At 37.2% G+C, this 16,633-nt stretch overlaps 1 protein-coding gene across 1 annotated transcript in view; it reads left to right on the top strand.

Annotated features, from left to right (window-relative positions):
- The first annotated feature begins 4,474 nt into the window (after window positions 1-4,474).
- cacna1ha (calcium channel, voltage-dependent, T type, alpha 1H subunit a) overlaps window positions 4,475-16,633 on the top strand; it is a 113,942-nt gene continuing 101,783 nt past the window's right edge. The window contains exons 1-2 of the mRNA XM_055191472.2: window positions 4,475-4,814; window positions 5,162-5,501. Of these exons, the coding sequence (XP_055047447.2) occupies window positions 5,186-5,501 (316 nt within the window). The 5' untranslated portion in view covers window positions 4,475-4,814; window positions 5,162-5,185. The remainder of the gene's footprint in view (window positions 4,815-5,161; window positions 5,502-16,633) is intronic.

Here is a 16,633-nt window from a genome sequence, read left to right as displayed (position 1 = left end):
GGCCACAGATGGACATTGGTGTTTGATCTTTACTGCTGATAATATGTCTGCCCTATCAGTTATCTTTTCCTCTAGGCTACGGGCGGATTAAAGCATTCAAGAAGATCAAAACAAAGAAAATCTGCACGACGTCTGTTGAAAGAATTCTTTCATTTGGTCTTGCAGGCTGTACACAGAATATATTTTCCAGACACTATTGGGATAGCTGATATAGCTAAAATAAAATTTTTTTAGTCTTTTGATCATATTCAATTTAATATTTATGTTAAAACTTTTTTGTTGCAGTTGTGTGAAATTCATATTTTTTTGAAGATTCAAAATGTTTAATGCAATAACCAAATCAAAGTAAACATGTACAAATAAATTATGTCTATCTCTACACTAACACAATGCATTTGAATAAGTTTAATTTTTATGCACCAATATAATATACAGATCACTGGTAGTAGTTATAAATATATGTGGATAAATAAGGATGCACTGATGTATCGGCTCATATCCGGTATCGACAGAAAATACTATTTTTTCCACAGAGGTCAAAGCATAAGGAGTCATTTTCAGGTCCAAGCTGCTTATTGATTGTTTATTGTAAATATTCAATATCAGTGGCACCCGGTGACTTCTTTTTCGAGGGCGCACCATGCGAAGCCCATCACATGATGTATTTAGCCCGTCATGTGTGTGGCTTGTCATGTCAAATAGGTGTTCGGCGTGTCATGTGAACCTATGTGCATCACATGTCATATCAAAATGCATGCCTGCTGCGGACTCTTTGAAGAGGTTTATGATAAAAGAGATGCTCATGTTTGCCAGATACTCACCTAATCTCATGTGTAATCAGAGTTTAGTGTTAAGTTATGCTCTCACGAGTATTTTGTGAACGTGAGCATCTCTTTTATCATAAACCCTTTCGATGCGTGTGCAGCAGGCACGCATTTTGACACGACGCATGATGCACATATGGTTCAAGTGACGCACTGAACACAAATTTTTACAAGAAGAGCCACACACATGACACATGTTTTGAATTTGCACCCTTCAGAAGAGACGTCACTGGCCACCACTGTTCAAAATATTGTTCTCCGGATTATAGGCCATGTTAAATCAGCCTCACCAAGTGAAGGAAAATCGGTCAAATTTCCACAGAGGTATGTTAGGGAGCTAACTGTGACCAACACAATGCACCGGTAAATCCACCTGTAAGAAAAGATAAGGAACTGATGGATTTTTGGTTTACATCTCATCAGAGGCTTTAATTACAAGATATCGGTTTTAGGCTAATATAAGTGTAATGAGCACATTTAATCCAGAGAGTACAATTTACTGTTGCAGTCTTCTGTAGTTATATTTTCCCTGGCAAAATCACAATTTGTAAGGTTTTATTGACCATTTTAAATTGCTCTCTCTGCCTTTTCTTACTCAACAGGCCTCGCTTAGCATTCACCATCCTGGTAAGTTGGCATGCAGTCTGGTTAAGTCGACCCCATGTATTTGTAAAACACAACAGCAGAAAGTGGTGCCCATGTCCAGATGGCTCCACAACCATCAGGATAATGAGATGCTAGTGTGTAGAAATGAAACTAGAGAGTGTAAGGGTTAAAGCAGCTTTACAGATTAGAATGTACAGCTGCTTGATGCAACATAACCACGGACGCCACATACTTTAGTGTCTACAGGAACCAACTGTGACAGGACACCTGACTGGATAAAAGCTTTGTGTTTAAGCATGTACTAGATGAGATACAATTACCTAAAATATGCATAGCTTTTCAAAAACTTAACAGCTGAATTTCATCCTTAAAACTAAATAACACTTAATTCATATGGTAGACAGTTATATAGAAGTTATATGACTACATGCTATCACTGAGTGCATTTACTTGCATAGTCTTAAGAAACTGACAACATATAAGGTCGTGAACGCGTAAAAAGGTCATAACAGCTAAAGCAAAATCTTATCGGCACAGGTATATATAAACACCTTAACTGGGTTTCTCTCAGTTTTGCTTACCGGTGTATGTGTGCATGTCTCCGCATGTATAAGCTAACCGGAAATTAAACTTAAATCCAGACATGAGAAGAGATACAAGCTTTTGACAGATTTCCTGCTGGCTTTTTAAATGACTAGGCAGAATAGGTGGTGTTGTCACTGCCTGCAAGAAACCTTGTAAAAACCCATGTAAAAACCATGTAAAAGTTTTCTGCATAGCCGGTTTTCATATTTATAAAAACATGAGCTGATTTTTGATATCGGTTTATTTTGTTTATGTGAATGCACTCAGTATTTATGTGTTCCTTGCACTGCAAAATGATATCAAATCAACATATATTTTTATGTTACGTTAACTTAACAAATTAAGTTAATAAAATTTCAACTTGTTTTTATAAGTCATATCACATTATTACAAGTCAAAACATAAAATAGTAGGTTGAATTGACGTGTAAAACCAAGTTGTTTTAAATTCATGCTGCATTTTTTTTACAGTGATGGGAATTGAACCCATGACCTTTTGTGCTGCTGATGCAATGCTTAATTATTTAAGAAACAGAAACAATAAAAGTTGTCATAGAAATAAAACTGTATTAACAGGTATAGATGAATAATGTAATGACATATCGTGAGCCTCAAACGTTTTGTTTCCTCATTCTTATGTAAACCTCGTGCATGCAAAAGACCACTGGAAAACAGGTCAATTTCGACATAGCACCGATTGTGATCTAACAATTCAGATGTACACCCCCAACATGTAACTAATGTGAGCTACTGGCATAAGCCTCAAAGAGAGCAGATCCAAGCTGAGCCAATCAGAGCAGAGCTCAAGATTATTATTCATGACCCTTCCAAATAGGGCAAAAATACACCATTTCATTAAAAGGACAAATCCTAGTGTTGTTAATAGACATGTAAAAATGTTTCTTTTTTTTGTAATTAATAAAATTGCGTACCTTCTTTGTAAATATCAAATAACAATTTAATCAAACAATCCTTGAAAGAAGGGAACTGAGGAACAGAGGGGGTGTGAGAGATTTACCACCCTGTGTATGATTGACATGTGGATGCTGCTTGCATTTTCCTGTCTGTGCAGTCTCTTGCCATAGATATTGGAGTAGCTTTAGTTGACGCAGCACAACTGTTGGATGCCTACCAAGTTGTTCAAACCCCTTGGCCCCAACAATCATCAAAGCCATTCGGGTGTAATTTAAGACACACACCTGTTTCTGCACTTGTTGATTGATCGTTTATCTTTAAAGACACAACATTATCTTCAATTAATGCCGTGATTGTGAAGAGTTAGATGCAGCAGCTCAGAGAGTCATTAGCTTCTGTCAAAGTTAACTCTTGTCCATTAGGTACAGCAGTTGATGTTGGAAAAGTGATGCGCTTTCGATCTCAGTACAGTACATTGTAAACTTTTGGCTTTTATGATATCATTTAAAGCCTTTTTTTAATGTTTTGCTGCACTCATTAACAAGATGCCTTGAGCGTGGATGAAAAGCATGTAGGCTCACCACTACCTCTCAATAATACATTCAGTATGTATATTTTACTGCTGTTTTACAACACATGTGCACAGTGCTGCTATCAGTGGGGACCACATGCTTACCTTAAGCTTAAGAGGTCATTTCCCAGGAGCAGAGTATTGATCATCTCTGAGAAATAATTGATCTATTGGAGTTGCTTTTTTTACAATTCATTTGCTGACAGTCTGCGATACCATGGAAACAGTGATACTGTATGCTGTGAAAGAAACACCCTTTTTTCAAGGATTTTTAAAAGCAAATTTGGGTTACACAATGTCCAGCGTTTTGAAGGCAATATTGAGTCATACTGAAACAAATGGTTTATTAAACCAGAAATGTACAGAAAATGTAGTAGTTAAAGATGTAGTAATGTTGAATGCTTGCAATGCCCTATTGGGCAACCTTAATCCAATTCACATGAGATTTTAAAAACTGCAAAATCCTCATCCTTTCCATAGTACCCCAATCAATAATCTAATCAATATATATTGTGTCAAGTCAATAATTGCAATTATTTTCATTAACATCTTCAAAGAAATTTCGCTCAATTTAGTTTACATTTAGATATAGGCTATTTATCTGTTACGATTATCTGTTAAGTAGTTGCGTTATATTAACACAAATATAAATAGAAAGAAATGGTTTTTAAACATCATTTATATCCTGTATACACAAAAGGCGATATAATTAAAAGTTCGTTTATAATATTAAACCGGCTTTATAGGTGCTGTACGCTACTATTTCTGTGACAGGACGACGTAACACAACGTAATCATCACATACAGTAACAGCGCTTTTTTATCTGAAAATGACAATACCTGACTGTAACAGATAAATATGATATAAAGTCCGCAACCAATGTCTGAGGATATAAAGTCTTGATAAAACTACTATATGAGATGTGGAAAAAACGAGGTTAAAGCCTGCACTCTGCATCCATGTTTTAAATGAAGCGTCACGTGCTCGCGCGCGCTGCTCACTAGAAGTTTGGCGTGTCACATCAAGAGAGAATCCCGAGGAACATAGATGCGCCAAACCATTTGCAGTTTTATCTTTGGATAATGGCTTTTCTTGCCTCACGTGCGAGGTTTTTTGGCATGTTTTGGAATACATCAGCCCAAACCTTTTAATTTCGGAGAAAATTAAGGACTTACGCTGCGTGAAGGGGCATTTTAAAATCCCACAAATGGATCGCAACGAGTATCAGTCTCTTATTATCACAACGGATTTGTCTGCGGTGCACTGAAAGTACAGGAGATGCTTATGGGACCCTATAATTCCTTATATATAAGGTAAGTTATTTATTTATACTTAAGTTGTGTAAAAATACATTTTCATGCTTTTCTGTGTGGAAAAATTATATAGGCAATTTAAGACTATTATTAATGGCAGGCTTGCGCAAATTTGAGGTAAAAATAATGAGGTAAAATGTTTATTTATTATGTAAATATATAAAAAAATCTATATGAAACTAGATAAGGTGTGATAAATCGTATTCCTTTAAATGCGCTTGTCAAGCGCTTCTCTTTGTTACACAACGCCGTGACAACAAACAATAAGTGGCTAACATAAATCATTTTAACGCACATCCATCGTCCGCCTTATTTTTATTTTTTTGCTTAATTTTGTTGTACTGTAGGATACCATTGTCAGACGCTTTATCATGACTGATGGCGAGGGGAGAGAAGACTTTCATTACTTGGAGAGAGGCGAGGTAAGAGTTCCCATTTCAGCCTTGTACAGGGCGCCTGCTCACGGTGAAGAGATCGGAGATGAGGAGGAGGAAAAAAACAGGAGATGGGTCCCCGTACACGAGAGCTCACAGTCACAGGGGTCCGGAGCCCGGGACACCACTCCGGAACTCGTGTCTGATGAGGAGGAGCAGCCCCCCTATCCAGCGCTCGCGCCCGTGGTCTTCTTCTGTATCAAACAGACCACTCGTCCACGGAGCTGGTGTCTTAGGATAGTTTGCAACCCATATCCTTTATATAATCGCTTAGTTTTTGTTCAGCCAATCAGAAATTCGAGTTCCTCTTTGAATTTGAGTTTTTTTTAAGTGGCGACCACATTGGCATCAATCACATAAAAGCTGGGTTGTTTCAATCCATGGTTGTGTAAAATATTGGCAAACTTTATTGGTTTACCTAGAAAATGTCCATGTTTGAACCAACCGGCAACCAGGTTAACCAAAATCAGCTTTTAGTACTAATAAGCATCAAACAAAGACCTCTCAGACTTAATGAAGCTTTTTTCCGGACCTGACATAATACTTTTGGTATCAATTAAAATCTGTAGGTGTATGCTGAATGGCTGGCTGGTTGCCGTGGCAGCAGGCTGCTTCCTGCATGTATTTTGACAGGAAACTTCAACAAATACGAGCTGATCTTCTTCTCCCAACGGTGTAAGCTTTCCAAATATGCGTCCTCTTGGCAGTGTTGCAATTAAGAGCACTACTTTATAAATAGCTTCATTAGCTGTAGGGGCGGCTGCAGCTCTCTGCTGAGTGTCTTCAGAAGTGAAACACAAAATGCTGCCTGGCACTTTGTAGTTATTACTTTATGATCCAGATAGAGATTAAACAGCATGCTTATGATTCATAGATCTTTATGATGAATTGGGCATGCTAGCCTCGTTTATGTGTTACAGTTTCCTCCATTTTGTGGTTTGCTTTATGTTGGTTAGGCATAAAAGAAAATTGCACTTAGAGAAATTGTATTTTTCCTGTTAGGTTGTTAGGCTTACATTACATAAATAATGGCCACATTGTGGTTTGCATTGTGTATGTCATTACTGTACGTTTTGATTGACAGCTGTTATAAGAGCAATTAGACCCATGGTATACCTGCGAATGTGCTTTTACATCTCTGTTAAAATTTTGGGAAACCCTACTGCAATTTATATTATATTACAAGCACTTGTGTGGGCTATCTTGTGTTGTGTGCAGTTTGCATCTCTATTGAAGTCTTCTTTATGTGTGTGCATATGTTGGCAGCAGTACATTGCTCAATTGTCTCTTGCTATCATTATCAAAATCACCATGAGGATCTATGCACCATGCATGCAGTTCTGTGGGCCACATTAGAGAAATGGCCGTATGCATCATTCTGCTGATTATTCAGATGAATTTATTGAACAACTGAAATTAAAATGTCGAAAGCGTCAGGCATTTCTCACCCACCATCAAAGCAAGAAGGGAAAATTGGATTTTTAAAACTACTGCTTATTTATTTGATTAATATTATAATTTAGGGTCAATTGCATTTTATCTTCCCATCTCTCTCCCTCTATTTTTCATCTGCTATCTTGAACAAAAATGATTTTGTTTTTGTTGCTTTTTGCATCAATCTGGTATGCCATGCATTGAAACCAGAAGTGTATCAGTCATCAGTATGGTAAAAGAGGCAAACATGCACGTTTGTCCGATGAAAGGATGTATCATCTTTATTTTGATTAGTCATACGTGAGCTTTCCCGCCCTCAGGCACGTGTTGCAAGGCCATAACTGTTATTTACAGAGGTGATGAATAATCATTGCTCTGACATATTGTAGCTATCACTGGCAGAACTACCATTGTGTGTTTGTGTGCAACTGTGTAGAAAACTGCATTCATATAACATATGACCCTCTTACTATTTCTATTTATTTACAAGAAACTGCTTTACTTTAAACTTTGAACTACTTTTGTATTTTATTTTTTGTGTAAGAAAATATCTCTTTTATATCTTTCAAACAGAGAGGTGTCATGTGAAACTGGATGTGACTTTTTCTGTCGGTCAACGCTCATTTTGCCATGCCTGGTTCCCGTAGAGATGTACACCTGGACCACAGTGACGAAGCTCATTCTGTTAATAGCAGGCGTGTTGCCATGTGCATTTGTGGACTTTACCTGTCAGGAAGGGGAAGGTCATAAGTACAGATGTGTTGGTGCAGTTTGGAAAATAAGCTTTCAGTGTTTATGAGGAAATGAAGAGGGTTTTACTCATAACTATGCAACGTACAAATTAGCAATGCAACTAAAACGGTTGCTGTTAATTTCATTACCTGATACACTGGTAAAGCAAGCAGCTGTTTTGATGCAGGTTTTATCTCCTCGGCTCAACACAACTACTAACCGTTAAATGCAAGCATGTGTTTACAGTATTTGGTTTACGGTGAGGCTTGGCACTGTGGGATAGGTCATGGGTTGTGCATCGCACAGAAACAAAGAAAGTCTGTGCTGGCAGTCTGTTCTGAGATGCAGAGAACGGGTGAGAGACAGACAGAGAGATTGCAGTCTCTCAGCATGTTCCCGTTTTTGAAATCCCACACAAGGCATAACACAGACGTGAACGAGTGCATGTGGCCTCATTTTGTATGATGACACAAACAAGTCAGAAGTCCACCTCTAACTTCCACATTAGATCCGCGTTGTGTTTAATGGATGGATTCAGAGCAGAGGTTTGGAGATGTGAATACGCTCTCTTGAGGAAATGTCGTTCTGATGTTGTTTTTTCAGATGTATGCAGAAATATTTTTTTGTCGTCAGAAGTTTATGTACTAGTATAAACAATTAATGCATACATATGAATGTAAAGCGACTTGCAGTGCATTACAAGGTATACATTTTTTATCATTGTGTGTTCCCTGGGTTCAAATCAATGACCTTATGTGCTGCTGCTAAGGCAATGCACTACCGCTGAGCTATACAGGAGCATATATATATAAAATGTTTTTCATGGTGCTACAGTATCATTTCCTATATGAGACTTCAAAAAAGACCTGATAAAGTGAGTGCTTGGGTGAATGCTAGTCTAAGTCGTGCTATAAGAATAAATGCAGAAAGTCGGCTGAATGATTCATTGGTCTGGGGCATATGGAGAGAGGGGAGTCAGTCACAGCCAAAGCACACTGATTAGAAAATGTTTGAGGATTAATTTCAGTTCAGCAGGATTTCTGTATATCCGCAGGCCTGCGGCTCACGGAGTGTTTAGGTCAATGACGTGGAACTAACAAGGCCTGCACAAATCTTATCTCCTGTCATCTTCCAGCTATTTTGTGACTTCAGATACACAAGAATGACAAAGGCGCAGCAGCGCAGCTTTGCGCCTTTAAAGGACGCCTTGTATACGTGAAACTAATTTATGAACTGTTTCTTCAGCACACAAGCTTCATGGGTCAAGTTGCGACTGTAAATGTTGATGCGTGTTTAAACTTTCGCACTGATCCTCAGGGGTGGTAAAAGCTCTGGCTGGCATTTTTATGACACTCTGTGCCTGTGCTGGATAATGGTAAGGTGTCTGAAGTAGAAAACACCTATTCATGCCAAAGTCACTGAGGGTGTGTGGTTTAGACTTACAGCAGGTGGCAGCCTGTTCCCCGAAACAATTTGGGGTCAGAATGGGCAACACTGTTATCTGTAGACTGTTTGTTGGAACAAATTCTTTATTGATAGAGTAGAGACATTTACTGTGTAGGGAAAAGTGTATCGTAGCAACAGCTTGTGCATGGTTTTTAATCTCAACAAAGTAAATAGTAAAACTGCAATAATGATTACAATCGCAAATATTGCAGACTGTGATCATAACACATTTAGATTTTGGATATTGCAGCTTTAGTAAATGCATTTAAAGATGAGAACATGAGGTTAAGTACTTCTACTTACGTTCTTTTCTAATTTAATTAAGGCCAAAATACATTATTAGCTAATTAAATTGAGTGAGAAGTTTAATCGAAAAATGTACATTTGATATTATGTATTATGCTGTAATAACACCATACATTTCAGCTGAGACAAGCACAGACAAACCTGATTATCAGTATTTGTTTTCCCAACTTACAAAGTGCATTGTGCGTGCTTCAATGGAAGCAAGGAAATCTGACATCTAAGAAATTAACAACATTGTTAATTTCACAAGTTTGTTTATTTAAATAGTGATCTAGAAATAACGTAAAAACTTTAACATTTCTTCATTTTATGTCATAACTTATGTCCAAAATATAATTGTTTCATACTATAGACCCTTTTACTTTTTGTACACAATGATGACGTAGCAATGTATGCACGCGCATTTTGGCAACAAATGTATGGCTAAAATCAGCAGCGGATTAAGCCACACAGACACAGTAAGTTATTTTAAAAAGTTGACTTTATTAAATGGTATCCGGCTACCAGATCCGTGTACTATAGTGGAGTGGATAGAAGACGTAGTAGATGGCCAAATATACAGTGGCCAGATATATAAATATACGTATTTGATAGAGCTGTCAAGCGATTAATCGGGATTAAACGCATACAAAATAAAAGTTTGCATTTGCATACTATATCTGTGTGTACTGTGTGTAATTATCATCTATATATAAGTACACACACATACATGTATACATTTAAGAAAATATTTATTTATATATATATTTTTTTATTTATATATCATATAAAATATATAAATAAAGATATACTTACATGTAATTGTTTCTTATGAATGTGTGTGTATTTATATATACATAATAATTACACACAGTATACACACATATACACACACTAACTTTTGTTTTGTAAATGATTAATCGTGATTAATCATTAGACAGCCCTAGTATTTAGTTGAGAAACCGAGCGTGTACACCCAAGAGAAATTACGAGCATATAAGCTTATGAATACGTTAGAACCACTGGGGAACAACACCACTTCCGTTGCCAAAATGCGCACGCCTTTATTTGATCACGTGGGCTGTAAAAGAGTCTTAATATGAGATAAAACAATATACGAGTTAAGTAATATGTTCAATTTCATAGTATTTGAAAAAAAAAGCTGAAAAGTACCCAGATTACCTAATTCTTAAGGATAGATTTTTAAGTGTGCATTGGATGGATACTTCACTGAGGCCACGTTAGATGAGGAGCTGCTAAATTCCAAAAAGTGAATATAATAAAAAAAAATCTATGAACCAGGTGACCCGGAAGGTAGTTATTACAGTTTCTAAAGTTTTAAATATGGATATTTATATTACAAAATCACATCAATTACCCTCAGAAGGCCTTTATTAACCCCATGGAGCCGTGTGGATTACGTCTGTGAAGGATAGATGCACTTTTTTGGGCTTGAAAGTCGTGGAACTATCACTTTAAGTGATTTAGGTATTAAGAAATGTATTTCTTGTGATTTAATTGTACTTCTTAAACAATGAATACGTAAATTATGGTTGAGGTTGTACTGATTACATCATTGGTCAAAAGACATATGGGTCACGACAAGGAAAACATGGGGGTGTACTATGTCTAAAATGATTCATACTGCAACTACACATAAAACATAAAACGTACTGTTTTAACCTCGCAAGACCTGGTGTGTCCACTTATGTGGACATCACATTTTTTGTTGTTTGGACCATAATACTTATTTCTGTGTAACTGGAAACTGTTGTACACAAACATGAACTGCTTTATGTTCAAATAAAAATATTTGGTTATTATATTTATTGGTTCTTCCTAACCCCAAATAGCTGAAAGAAATCTAAAATGTAAGCCAAACCAAAGCTTGGGTCTTAAAATTTCTATTTTTTTAAATTATTTCTTTAAAAAGAAATCCATTTTTTTTACAGTGTTGTCCCTTTTGGGCCCCACTATACTGTATGTCTGAGGTCACAGCACAGGGCTAACAATTCCCCCAACACAATGGACATATCTCATTGCGTGACTGTACGACTCAAAACCTTCTCTACTCATTCACTCAACAGCAGTCAATGTATATCCTGCGTGGCAAATTCTCCAAGGTGTTGTTGATCTCAGCGGGTATTGATCCGGTCGTAGGATGTGGCGCAATAGACTCGTGTGATTTATTTTCAACTGATGGTTATAAACAAAAGACAAAGGTGCAAAGGGCATAATTGAAAAAATAAGTGGCCATCGATTTTGAGGGCTACCGTGGACGGATCCCTCTGGTGAACCTCAAATCCACCTGGCTCTGTGAAGTGGTTATGTGAGGTGAGAACAGAAAGGATGGTATTTGAGTGGCTGGTGGGAGGCAGCTGTTTAGGTCACAATGGAGCTCCCCGGAGAGCGGCAGCCAGCTGGGAACCACTGCATCTAAAGTAGAGAGATATTTTCTGCATGCTTTATAAAAAGGCCAACAACAACATGGAAAACTTCCCTCCTTTTTGTGAAAACGGAAAGTAAACGACAGCATCTTTTACATGTTCCTCTCAAAAGCACTTCCAGTTTGTCGTCTGAGGGACTGTATCTCTATTTTTTGCCTCTCAATGCGGGCGCTTATACTGTCAGCTGTGACAGGAGCCACAACAGAAGCATCAGTTTCTAAATCCTGGCATGCTGTTTACTTGACTCCCCCTGACTGAGATGTTTCACTATTGTGTTGATTTAGCTGCCATCTCACACTTTGTGAGTTTAGACCACACACAAATAACATAAATGTGCTAAAAGCCAAGGATCAAGTGTTGATACAAGTCTGAAATGTTGCTTTGAAATAGAGTGCCGCAGGGATGATGTATTTTTGGTAGGCCAACCCGGGGAAGTTAGCGGGACACTGGTTCCCTCGCCAAAAAGCCCATTCATTTTTCTCATAGACTTTTGGATTATTTTAAAAAATAATCTCTGTGTTTAACAAAAGTTTATGATACTTACAAGTTTGGCCAAACAACTTAATCTTCACAGATGAACACAAAAGTCTAAATGGATTTACTAGAAATAAAATGCTTACCTTATGCAACTGCAGTCGCTTGACTTTTTGACATCACCACCAAGCTTCCAACTCTTTTAGTTTTTATTAAAAACATGTTTCCTGATAAGGAAATACTCTGTGGATGAATCTTAGTTGGGAACTGTGCCCATGTTGCATTGTTTTGGAGATCTTCATGCGTTAAGACGTTTAAAGTTCCCGACAATGTCTGTGGTCCCATGTGGGGGCTTTTTAGCAACCACCGTTTATAAGACATGTAAAAGCTTTAAAAAATCAAGAGTGGGGGACTACTTGCATTTTTATTTTGTATAATAAAATGAGAATTATTGTGGGCTTGTGTTAACCCTAGATCGTATTTAAGGTGTTTAACGAAAACCCCATGCAAAAAACATTGAGTTCGGGTTGATGAAACTGGAAGGGCAAAACTGCAAAACAGCTTCAAGGTTTTGCCTGCAAAACTGCATCATCCAAGCAGCCCTACAGTATATGATGCCAGATCAGGGTTTCCCGCAGAAAATTTGTTAGTTAAGGTGGTCGGGTTGGGCGGGTGGTTGTTTCCGAGGGCGCGGCAATCAAAGGGACGGGGTGTATGCGTCATAATGAAAATTTAAATTTTTTTATTTAAAAAACTCAAATAAAACTTAATTTTGAAGAAACTATGACAAAAAATGAACATACTAGATTATTAATGAATTAAATGTTTTACCTCTAACGGGAATAGCTGCGTGGTGAAGTGAAACTAAAGGGTTAATAAACACAAACTTAAGCAGATGTTGTAGAATGTCTGGCAAATGATGATAGATAGCCCAAAAATTGTAAAAACTGATTATTTCCCACTATTAATGACATTATCTTAAAGGAGTGTAACTACTGTAGCATGTAAATAATTCACATAAATAAAGTGAGCAAGAGCGCTCAACAACATCAACAGGCATGTGAAACCTAGCTAGCAGGTTGCTCAAACAACAAAATCACCAGCTAACTTACTTTAAATTTGCAAGAACTATAGAGTAATACAATAACAGGCTTAAATAAACCAAAAAAAAGTTCTAACGGACACGCGTTTTATCAACTGGCTATCCTCCAGACATGACGGACCACGTCTTATCTCATTTCAGCTGTGTGGCGCGCGTCGCTGTTCGCGTGTGATGCGCGTACACTGTAGAAAATCCAACTTTAAAATGTTCATTCAACAAAGAAAATTAAGTAACTTGAACAAAGATTTCTTTGTTGAAGGGTGTCAATTCATTATTTTGTGTTTACTGAATGAAAAAAAGCATAATCATTCAGCTAACAAATATTATTTTGTTGACTGGACTTAGATATATAAGTTTTTGTCCAATTCGTTCACCCAACTTGCCAAACTGAGTAATCTGAACAAAAAATGGTCGGAATGGTTCCCAGCATGCATTGCGACATGTTCACTTCTTTGATTAATATTTACTAAAAAAGATGACTGTTTTAATGTTTGCTGGCTTTATTTATGTTGTTATGTTGTTAATGTTAGTTATATGTTGAATTTAGAGTAATTTTGAAAGAATTATGTTTAAGGCCTAAGTCAGACAAAGACTTTGTTTATGAGACCTTTCTGTGTACACTCCCACAGTCTAAAAATATGTAGATTAGTTGAATTTGGATATACTAAATTACGCTTTACCCAACTTAGTCACGAGTTGAGTAAACATAGAAATTTGCTTATTACCTAATCAGATTAAGTTGGTTCAACTTGTTGGTTTAAGTTGACATTACTCAGTAAATTGAGTTAGGTGAACTACATCATCCAAGAGTTGAGTGAACTCAAAAAAGCTGTGCAGCAAGTTACCTTGAAAATTTAAGTTAAGTCAACTTTTTATTTTTTACAGTGTACGCGCTATTCTCCGAGATGTTTTAGCAACTGGCAAGTTATACTCCAGACAGTGACAGTCCAGACTACTTCTTTCTCATTTCAGCCGTGTGGCGCGCGTGTGATGAGTGTACGCGCTATTCTCCGAGATGCACTTGACAGCCTTTTTTGCAGCAATTTTTTTTGACGACCTATTTAAGGCAGTAGGGTTTCCAAGCTTAGGCGGGCCGCCTTAACTGAAATGTGCTGCGGGAAACTGCAGATACAATCATAGAAAGCCAGGGCTCATTAATTGTTTTGTGTGCAGATAATAAATAGTTTACATAACAATGAAAATCCACTGATAATTTACTCACCCTGATACCATCCCAAGTGTGTATGACTTCAGCGACGTATTGATCGCTAAATAAGTTCAAAATATGAATTGATGACTCTCTAAATGTATAGTTTCGCTTCAGATAACATATATTAACTCACTGGAGTCATTTGGATGTCTTTAATGATGAATCAATGTGCTTTTTGGAGCTTGACCGTCTTGGACATTATTCAATTCCATCACAAAGCTAGAACGGGCCAGGATATTATTTAATATAACTTGAATTGTATTCAACTGTAAAAAGGAAGTCACATGGGATGATGGCATGAGGGCGAGTAAATGCTGGGTGTGGGTGAGTTTTCATTATAGGGTGAAATATTCCTTTAAATGCACTTCCAGTTTTTTAGCCATCTACGTTTATTTAGCAAAATATCACATCATTTATCTTGGCTTTTAAGCACCCTATGTTCTTAGTCTTTTCGTGTCAAGCTTATGAAAACCAGAATTTTTTTTAAGATGCCTCTGTATGTTTTGAAGTCGGGGGTATTTTATTGTGCTCCAGTAAATCTACTGCAGATTCTGAGTGTGATGTGAAAAACGATGCTGATGAAATATCTGTCCATCTGATGTCATTTCCTTTGGCCTTATACAGAAATTAAATTATTAATGATTACTGCATGGCTTATATGAAATGATGGTTTGCGTGGGTGCTCAACCTTTTGTCTTTTTCGAGCGAATAGTAATTCAAACCTGACATCTTACAGACATAGTCCCCAATTGACTTGCATCAAAAGGCTTAGCGATTTCATGGTCGGATATAATATAAACAATAAATAACAATCTTTTGTTGGGCGCCATTCCACATCTTTCACACCTAGCTGCCTCAACCAGTTCTGTTGTTTCATGTGAGTTATAGCTCCAGCTTGGCTGTCAATCATCCGAGTTCGTGCTCTGCATTATCTGTGTGCGATGAAAGCAGAAACTGATGAATAAATAAAAACTGCATTGCAAAAACTCTGCTAAAGGCAAGGTCTTTGTCCGCCACACTGAGGTTGTCATGGCAATGTGGACCATCAGTTTATATGGGGCTTATGAAGCATGTTTTCTGCACAGCAGTGAGTTTTACCGCATGACAGCGTTATTTTTTTATTTAGATCTATGGAGCTTTAACAATTCATGTGATGTGCTATCACGACTTTTCTGATGGTTTTTATGTGCAGTTTTTGCACATACTGTATGTGCGCAATGGGTAGTTTTATAAAAGGTGCGTGGGGAGGGGCTTAAGGGGCGGCACTTTGGACTTTTACTGCATTATAGTACGAGGGGATTTCTCTGAGGAGAAGCGCTTACTAGGAACTACCTGGTTGCCTGGCAACAGACGAGCTTCTACCTCACACTTCTGGAGTGCACGAGCACCCCTTCATCCCAAAAGCATGGGCTTTGCTGAGTCAATATCATACATTATTAATGATGTTACATATGAGATGGTGTTGAGATGGGGGTTCAAGGGAATTGAGATGGGAAATGGAAAATGAAAATTCCATTCGGAGCAATTTCATACCTGGCGATTTCCTTTGTGCCATTGAGGAAACAATAAACTACATTTAAAGTCCTAAGGGGTCAAAAACAAAGCAAAGTATGTAATATAACAGTGTGTAATACATTGATGTCACGGGTTTTACTTAAATTCTCTCTTTCAGAAGTGGGTACTGTTTGTCACATTGTTTGTTATGGTGTTAGTGTAGTGTTGTGGTTCACTGAAAAAAATGATTAATTGAATTTAATCAATTTTTTTAAGGTAAGCGGTTGCAATCAATTTATTTAAGCTACATTTAAACAAAAAAGATTAGTAAAGTAAAATAAAATATAAAGCTTTTGTTTAAATGTAGCTTAAATAAATCGATTGCAACCACTTACCTTAAAAAAATTGATTAAATTCAATGAATCATTTTTTTCAGTGTTGTAGTTCTGGGCTAATAACTATAAAGTTGTATGTTAAATTGTTAAATTACAACATATTATTGCATGTGACCTTGCAAATAAAGCACGATGCTCTAAGTGAAATGATTTTAGGGACAACCCCCCCCCCCCCCCAGAGTGACTTGTGAAGGCTAGCATTTTCTAGTACTTCAGAGGTGTTTAAATTGGCATTTAAAAGTGCATTAGCTAATGTCAATGATGTAATGAACAAAATGTTAATACTCATTACCCTTCCCAGTCGGACAGATGGAGGTTTCATACATTATGCCGTATGAAAGCTCCTACATTTGTCAACTGGTATGT

This window comes from Misgurnus anguillicaudatus, chromosome 19 (assembly GCF_027580225.2).
Source record: "Misgurnus anguillicaudatus chromosome 19, ASM2758022v2, whole genome shotgun sequence".
NCBI classification, from domain to species: domain Eukaryota; kingdom Metazoa; phylum Chordata; class Actinopteri; order Cypriniformes; family Cobitidae; genus Misgurnus; species Misgurnus anguillicaudatus.
The sequence above is the reverse complement of the archived record's forward strand: the minus strand, read 5'-3'. Positions and strand labels throughout refer to the sequence as shown.